We start from the raw sequence: 8,707 nt of genomic DNA on the forward strand, positions 1-8,707 counted from the left end.
TATAGTTTCTAATGACAGAGGAAAATGATGAAACCGGAAACTGAGTTTATTAACATTTTTAAGAAGAAAACACACACATAAGTTCAGTCATCAATCGATCAATCCAAGCAGTTCTGAGAACCCAATTATCTACCAGAAAGAACTGCAAGATTCAAATGTATTTAACCTTTTCAATATCAAATGTTGCAGCAAAACGATACATTGGGACAATCAAATCCTTAATCTCTTGGCAATCCAATCAAAGCCAGAAGAACAGCAATGAAGCTACCATTGATCAATCCCCTCAGAATCTTCTGCTTCTGCTGTGTATATGGAGGATATCTAGCTCGGACTTCACCAGCGAAGCCGCGAGATAGTACAGACTTTCTGTGACTAAACGTGTCGAATGAAAATTTCCCATGGTAAGCTCCCATTCCACTTTCACCCACACCACCGAACGGCAAATGTGGATTAGCAAACTGCATAAATGGAACACATTTTGTAGTAATTTGGTTTGCCATGATCCGATGCTAGCATTAGCAGTCGATTGAACTTACATGTAGGCCGGTATCGTTGATGAGAATGCCACCTGCAGACACAGTTTTCACAAATTTCTCTTCTAGTTTCTTGTCCTTAGTGAACAGATAGGCTGCAAGAGGCTTTTCCTTTGATTGGATAAAATCAAAGCACTGTTCTATCTTATCAAACTGTGTTGAAGAAGTATAAAATGTTTATTAGAAAATGAACATTGAGTATATAAGATTGCCAAAGCATAGAGGGCCTCTTACTGTGATAATTGGAAGTAAAGGACCAAATATTTCTTCATCCATTATCAGTGAATCGTGCGGAACATCTAACAAGAGAGTAGGAGCAATCTTCCTGCAAGGAAATATGTGGCCATTGCAGATTAAAGTTCAATCTTGTCCTGGTTTTAACATAGAAACGGCTTTCTGATTCTTACAGGCCTTGTTCGTCACGCTGGCCTCCGTAGATGATTGTGCCAGAAATTTTCTTGTCATTTAGGAGATTTGTCAAGCGTGAGAAATGCTTAACATTCACAAGACGAGATAAATCTCCTGATTCCAGTGGATCCTTCCCATAGAATTTATCCAAAGTTATCTTTAGTGCTTCTACCTGTTATGTTTCATAGAATGTAAAATAACAGGAGATGAGGTAAAAGCTACAGATACACTTCGTCCCCGAAGAATTTACCAGTGTTATTGCGAATGCTTTTGTTGTTAGAATATAGTCAGGGGCAATACAAGCTTGTCCACTGTTGGATCCCCACTTGCCTACTGCAATTCTCTTGGCTGCCACCTGAATGATTGTCAAAATAGATAAGGAAGCAAATCAAGATTAGTTTGAAGGTGAATCATTGTCGCCGACGCGCACAAAGCAAATAAAATATAAGTACTTTAACGTTGACATTTGAATCCACAACGACGGGAGATTTCCCTCCAAGCTCCAAGGTTACTGGTGTAAGATGCTTCGCAGCAGCAGCCATCACAATGCGTCCCACATTTCTGCTACCTGTGAAGCATATTGAGTTAAAACTACATGAACCACACTTCTTGAAGTCTAAAAACGCGTCGAGTTCAGAATGTTTGCAAGCTGAAATATTGAACGGCTATTTGTAATGAGCATAAGTACACAATAATCGTTTGAAAACCTGTGTAGAATATTTTGTTCCACTTTTGCTCCAGAAGTACTGTTGTTTCAGGGATGGAACCCTCAATGACTTTTATGCAAGAATTATCTACATAGGCTGGTAAAATCTTTGCAAAAAATGATGATGTAGTTGGGGAAACTTCTGATGGTTTCAAAGCAACAGCATTGCCTGCTGCTATAGCTCCAATTACAGGGTCAATTGACAGCACTGCAAGAAGAGAAGAAACAAACTGTTATTGCTCTTGCTATGTAGAAGATCAGATCTTTACTAGACAAAGCATACTGATGTTGGCATAGCTTCAATGTAAAAGAGAATCATAGAATCCTTTTGTCAGCACTCTAGGACCAACATACGTCGAGTTAGCTATAAAGAAGCAATGATATGATGCTTAAAAAAGGTGAGACATTACAAAAGGTATATTTACTGAAGGGCACATGCTCTTTTCTTTTCAGATTTTCAGTAAGACAATTATCAATAACTTCTATACTGAACAAGTAGAAAAGAAGAATAGCTTGGTCAATTCTTCATGTTAGGGGATTATTAATGGAAAAAAAAAACAAACTTGGTAAAGATATTCATTTGGACGATCTGAATGATCATAAGAGCAGCAACTAGCAGAAATTATTAAGAAAGTTTTAACACAGTTGTAAAATGTAAAACATCAGATATTCTCACAGTTCTTAAGAAAAACTATCATTAATCCTAAGAATATAGAAGTACTTGTCCTGAGATAACAAGCCACTTGTTCTCACAAATCAATTTAACATTGAAAGTCCACTTACAGAATGGATAGTTCCAAGATGAAATGATTAGCACGATGCCCAAGGGCTCTGAAATAATTTCTGCTGATGATGGAAAAGTTGTAATAGATGTTGGCACCTGAACAAAAATTATTAAACCTTGATATTAGAAGGCTAATTTTAAGATTACAATACGATTATAATTTAGTATTTTTAGCTTTTAGAATACCTTTTCCGGTTTCATCCATTGTTTCATTTCTTTAAGGGCAAATGTACATGATGCTTTTGCCATTGAAATCTGGAACATGCAATAGCCATGAGTACACAACTTGGTTTGAGAATACTGGCAAGCAGAAAGGGAACATGGAATAAAGATGATCAAATCTACCCATATAAATCCTACTGAGCTTCAAAGTGCTAAATTACATTGGAGGACAGATAAACCTTTGGGCTGTCACTACAGCAGAAAATAGCGAAACCACAACAAAACATAGGAACATGTATAGCAAAATGAGGAAAATAAAATTATCACCGATATGTGTTGTGCAAAATTTCACTTTATCACTGAGAACTCTAACTCTCTAATCATCTTCAGCTCTATGTAAGAAGGAACTCTAGAGTTGATACCCTGGGAATGAATTTAGTATATCATCATGCCTTTCACTAGCAATTATCAGTACAAGGATTACACTTGAAATTGGCTTTTAATCAGAATCAAAACCTTCCATCTATAAGATGTTTAATTCTAATTTCCTTTATATTTGTCTCTATTACAATACAAGAAGAAACTCCAGAGTTGATATCCTTGGTAATGACAAATTTAATATATTATCACCCCCATCACTATTAGGTACGAATACAAGGATTACTTAGGAAAAGAATTCCATCTATAAGAAACTGAATTCTAACTCTCAAATTGTCTTTGACTCTACTGTAATAGAAGAAGGAACTTGAGTTGATACTCTGGGCTATTCGAATTTTGTATATTATCATCCCCTATCACTATCAATTGTCAAAACAAGGATTGCAAATGAAATTGGCTTTTAATCAGAAGTAAGCCCTTCCACGCCACAAGAAAGTGGCCTAGATTACTTCTTTAAAAGGTCATTAGATATGGCATTAGTGATAATATCCAAAAATTTGAATTTCCAAATTCAAGCTAGTAAAATAAATTTTCTGCCACACTTCTCAGGAATCAAAGATGTCATTTTCCTAGTTTTATCAGAGAGACTCTGCAAGAGTGTGCAGTTAGCCGATGGCTCATTTTACAAATTCAAGCATTTATTGCTATTTGCAACCTGCAGGCAAAGTTTTCGTTTGCCTGTAGTGATTCCTAGCGAACAAACAACACAATCGAGTCCTGCAATAAAGCACGGTTAGCATCAAATGTCGCCACTTCAGAACGATCTGTCGAACAAAGAGTCAAAAAGAATGATAGGAAAGGAGATAGACAAGGATTTCGATTTTGGGGTACCTCATGAAGGAAGGACTCCAAATGGGGTTTCGCGAGGTCATCGTGGAGGGCTGTCATGATCTCCGCCTCTTTTTCCTCGATCATCCTGGCAATGCCCTTCAGCTGCTCGGCCCTCCACGCGTAGCTCCGGGTCCTCCCGGAGGCAAAGCCCCGCCTCAGCTCCGCGATCAGTTCGGCCGCCCAGGCGCCGTCCAAGGCTCCTCCCGCCGGCAACTTCTCACCTCCCTCCATATTCCTCGATCTCTAAAAACCCCAAACTCAACGAGCCTGAGACGATGCTAGGAAGAGCCAGGACAAAGTTGAATTCTTTTATAGCAAGATGAGTAGGCTGAAGCGGTGTTGACATCGTGTACAGACAAATTTTTTCTAAATAAAGATGAAATTTTTAAGAAGATCAACAATATTGGAGTAGAGGAGAAGATGAATCCGACGATGACATTAAGAAGAAATCTATCCCCTGCCCAAACCCAAACTCAAAGCAACGTCTTCTTTACGTTGTTAGCATCAGACTTGTAACCCTCGCCATGCACACCAAACGTGGACTTCGCCCTTCTCTCGCTGCGCGTCTCCTGCCTTTTCTCCGAGTTTGGTAAGCCTTATTTCAACATTGCAGCTGTAATTTAGTTGCGAAACACAAAATTTTGTAATGTGCAATTGCAAAAGAAAAAGATTTGTTGCACTAATAATTGAAGTTGCGACGTGAAAGGAATAAGATAGGAAGATAGGGTGTTACAGCTGCTTACTAATAAATTTGACAACTGTGAGATCGATGAAGACATAATGCAATCTTCATGTCCTTGTTCTTCTTCTCGGATTCATGATCATTGAAGTGGATCGGCATGAATCTTGTAATCCCTACTAACTACTAAGTGTTTCTCTACTCGCCAACGATGATAGTGATATAACTGATGAGGTTAAGTTTCCTATGAACTAGGAAAATAAAACAAGGATCTGGTTACGGTGAATCTACGGCAAGGAAACATAAATGCATAAGCTAAGACGATGGATCTAATTGTAGCGGAAAAGACATCGTCTTCATGCATCATCCATGAATTTGAGAATCCTATAAAAGTTGAGGGAGATCAAGGGGCTAGTCTTCTAAAGGAGTTAGGTTAATAACGCCGTAATCTCTTTACCGATAGAGAGCGTAGAGATCTATCAAAATACCAAAATTCAACAAGGACAACACATTATTTCACCCATTCATAAGTGGAAGCACCACTTTCCGTCCAACTTACATGTGTTAAGCATGCCACCTGCATTCATCCAAAGTCAAGATCGAATTATCCATAAAATTCATAGTTGCATTACTTATAGTTTTCTTGTTTGTAGATAAAGCGAATTCTGAATTCTTTTTCATTCTAAGACATAACTTGTATCCATGTGCTTTATAGTGGTCTGGAGTTCGCTCCCATTAATATAATAGTCATCCCTACGCTATCACGTCAATCCCACAAGTCTCTTATACATTCTCATTTGATTACAACAGGAGAGTAAGTCAAAATAGAGAAACTTACATTCGATTAAGGGATAACCTGTCTCAAACTGATGACTTCTATCATGTTAAAATGACACTCTACCGTCGAGTTATATCCTTTCTACGTCTCATCAAGAAATAGAACTAACTAATTCTAAGTCAAAGAGTTAAAAACACTCAACGCCACTATTCTTGAACAGAACAGACTTTCTTTTCACACTATTACTATTATAAATAGTAAAATAATGAAAAAAAATTGATTCAATTGTCATATATATTGGGACCATGCCCTATATATATGGCATAATCCGTTATTAGCTCATTAATGATAACGGTTTGGATTACCAGGTTCTACACATATAAACTTCCACATCCAATAACTCAAATCCTCCATATTAGTTAGATCACTTAACAGGTTTGATTTTCTTAATAGCACAAATCTGGATACTTACAAATAATGTGTAAGCTCGTCATATAGAGATTAAATCCAACAATCTTCCACTTGAGTTGCATATGATTTGCATGCAACACACGAGTAAATCTTAGTTAACGTCAATAATAATGTCAAACTTTGTGGGTATAGAAAAAACTTTATAAATAATCTAATCCATTAACTCTATTGATTTAGAGCATCCACATCAATTTCCTTATATCTATATCTAAAATTTAGGATAAATAACTCACTTTATTAAATTTAGACAATCATTTTTCACTAAACACTACATCAACTATCCTAAAATTTCTATTATCTTTAATATTTTATTATTTTCTTCTCTTTTTACTATTTTTTTATCATTATATTTATGGAATGAGTGGAAGGGGAGAGATTAAAAAGAATGAGTGAAAGAAGAGAGATTGAAAAAAAATATTATTTTATTTTTAGAGTAGAGGTTTCATTCCCTAAATTTAGAGAATCACTATTCATCAAATCTAAATTTAGGGAATAAATAGGGTAGCTGATGCAACGATTTTTTGGCTACCCTATCCAAAATTTAGGGTAAAATTTTGGATAAGGTAGCTGATGTGGATGCTCTAAAAAGGTAACAAACTCTAATTATCAGAATACCAATGTCATTAATAACATAAATCAAAATGTGGATGTGTAGTATGAAAATTACATGCAATGTGATCTATACATGTCAATTTTTAATTGGTCCAATTAATATTGGGGTCCTGATTATATTTGTAAACACTTTTTGTAACACTACAGTAGCAAATCATGATCTAAACTTTATGATCCTAAAAAAAATCTATATCATATTTGCAAGCACTATATGTTGAGCAACAGTAGTAAATCATGATAACTTTATTTCAGATTATTAAGTAAAATATACATGAATATTTTGAACTTAAGTATGTACCCTAAAATAAAACAAAATATATGTGTTAATTAACAAATACAAAGCACTATAATAAATACAAAATCTTACTAGATGGGTATTTCTTCCATAAGAATGATCCACATATCCATAACATGTGTATGAAACATCTTAGACACCAACCCTTGATGAGTGGATCTGTTAATATAGAATCTGTGCTAATGTATTATATTATCACTTGATGACTCTGAACTCTTTCTTTAACCTCCAGAAACTTGATGTTGATGTACTTCAACTTCGACAAATTACGGTTGTTCTTGGCATAAAGTTCTGTGATTTTATTAACGATCCTCAATAGTCTTTCAATGTCATCAAAGATCTCCAATGCTGTGATGAAGTTCCGTAGCCAAATTCGGTGATTAAATACTTCAAAGCAAACTACCAACTCTGCTTTCATAGTGGAAGTGATTATAAGTGTATGTTTGACATTTTTCTATGATATAACACCCCCCTTCCCCCACAAGCATGAAAATGTATCATGAAGCAGACCTTTTGCTGTCCAAGCATCTAGAAAAGTCAGAGTCTAAATATCGAATCACCTCCAAGTAGTCAGACCTCCGATACGTGAGCATGTATCCTTTTATTTTATATAAATACTGCATCACTCTTTTCATGGCTTTCCAGTATGTCAGTCCTGGGATACTTAAATATCTACCTAATATCCCCACTACGTATGCAATGTTCAAACGTGTACAAACCTATACATATACGAGACTTTCCACAGCTGGCACATAAGGGAATTGTTGCATCTTCTTTATTTTAAGTTCTAATTATAGGCACGGCTGCAAACTGAATTTAGCACCTTTAGACATTACTGTGTGTGTCTCTAGGTGCACAATTTTACATGTCACCATATGAGTATCTTTTCAATATAGTCTTTTTATGAAAGTCTAAGAATATCTCTTGAACGATCATAACATATTTATATGCCTAAGACAAAAGATACTTTACCAAATCTTCATTTCAAAATTACCTAATAGAAAAGACTTAATTTCTTGCAGCAAACCTTGATTATTGCTTGCCAGCAATATATCATCCACATATAGGATAAGAATAATAAACTTGTTCCTTCTGAACTTAACATATATGCATTGATCAACACAGTTTTCCTTAAAACTAAATGAAGTAACCATCTAATTAAATTTAGGTACCATTGACATGATGTGTGTTTCAAGTCATAAATAGACTTCTTTAATCAACATACTAGGCCATTTTAGTTCTTAGACTCAAAGTTCTCCTATTGCATGATGCATATAGACTCCTTAATGTCACCATTAAGGAATGCATTTTTTACATCCATCTGATGTAGTTCTAAATTAAAATTAACTACAAGTGTCATGATTAGTCTCCTTGTAATTAATGTCCTCTTTCTGAAATAATCTCTTGGCAACAAGGCGAGCCTTATTATTATGCCCCAAGGGTATACTTGTCTATAAGATCAAACAATACCCCTTAGTGACGATAAAGAAAATAATTGATATCAAACCAGTTAAAGCCAATACAAAAACAATGCAATATAAAATCACTAAGATTATAAATTCAATCTTAGTATGTATGTATATGTGAACATAGTAAACCAAACAAAATAAAAGTTATACATAACTCCAAGATTTGATGAGGAAGAATCAAATTAGACAACGAAAAAGAAAACAAACAACTAGAAAAGAGACTCAAAACATAAGTGGGACCAACAGCCAGGACCTTTCAGTGATATGATACATCCTCTACTTGCTAACCTGAAAGTTAAAGAAATAGTAAGAGGTAGTATGTACAAATGACTCAACAAGTAGATAGAAAGATAGTGTATGCATGAATTAACATGAAATGGAGTCAAAGAAAGTAGTCTCAAGTATACACAACAATAATAACCAAATAAATAAAAATAATCACATCTAAGGGTAAAACTCTACAAGTTATACTATGATATCACTAACATAATGACAAAAGTATAAACAATAAATAGCACGGATAGCAAAGACTATATAGATA

At 35.2% G+C, this 8,707-nt stretch overlaps 1 protein-coding gene across 2 annotated transcripts; it reads right to left on the minus strand.

Annotated features, from left to right (window-relative positions):
• Positions 1 to 25: 25 nt before the first annotated feature.
• Positions 26 to 4,959, minus strand: LOC122017739 (aldehyde dehydrogenase family 3 member H1-like). 2 transcript variants are annotated; one of them, XM_042575431.1, is made up of 11 exons: positions 4,606 to 4,959; positions 3,863 to 4,457; positions 2,618 to 2,686; positions 2,431 to 2,527; positions 1,649 to 1,855; positions 1,394 to 1,509; positions 1,192 to 1,296; positions 941 to 1,113; positions 768 to 858; positions 537 to 686; positions 26 to 458 (listed from the first exon to the last, which is right to left on the minus strand). In XM_042575431.1, the coding sequence occupies exons 2-11, from the start codon at positions 4,091 to 4,093 to the stop codon at positions 219 to 221; spliced, it is 1,479 nt and encodes a 492-aa protein (XP_042431365.1). In that variant the 5' UTR covers positions 4,094 to 4,457; positions 4,606 to 4,959; the 3' UTR covers positions 26 to 218. The 2 variants fall into 2 exon arrangements, with proteins under 2 accessions (XP_042431365.1, XP_042431358.1); XM_042575424.1 differs by having other exon boundaries at positions 3,863 to 4,475.
• Positions 4,960 to 8,707: the final 3,748 nt, after the last annotated feature.

Source organism: Zingiber officinale, chromosome 1A, assembly GCF_018446385.1.
Source record: "Zingiber officinale cultivar Zhangliang chromosome 1A, Zo_v1.1, whole genome shotgun sequence".
Classification (NCBI taxonomy): Eukaryota; Viridiplantae; Streptophyta; class Magnoliopsida; order Zingiberales; family Zingiberaceae; genus Zingiber; species Zingiber officinale.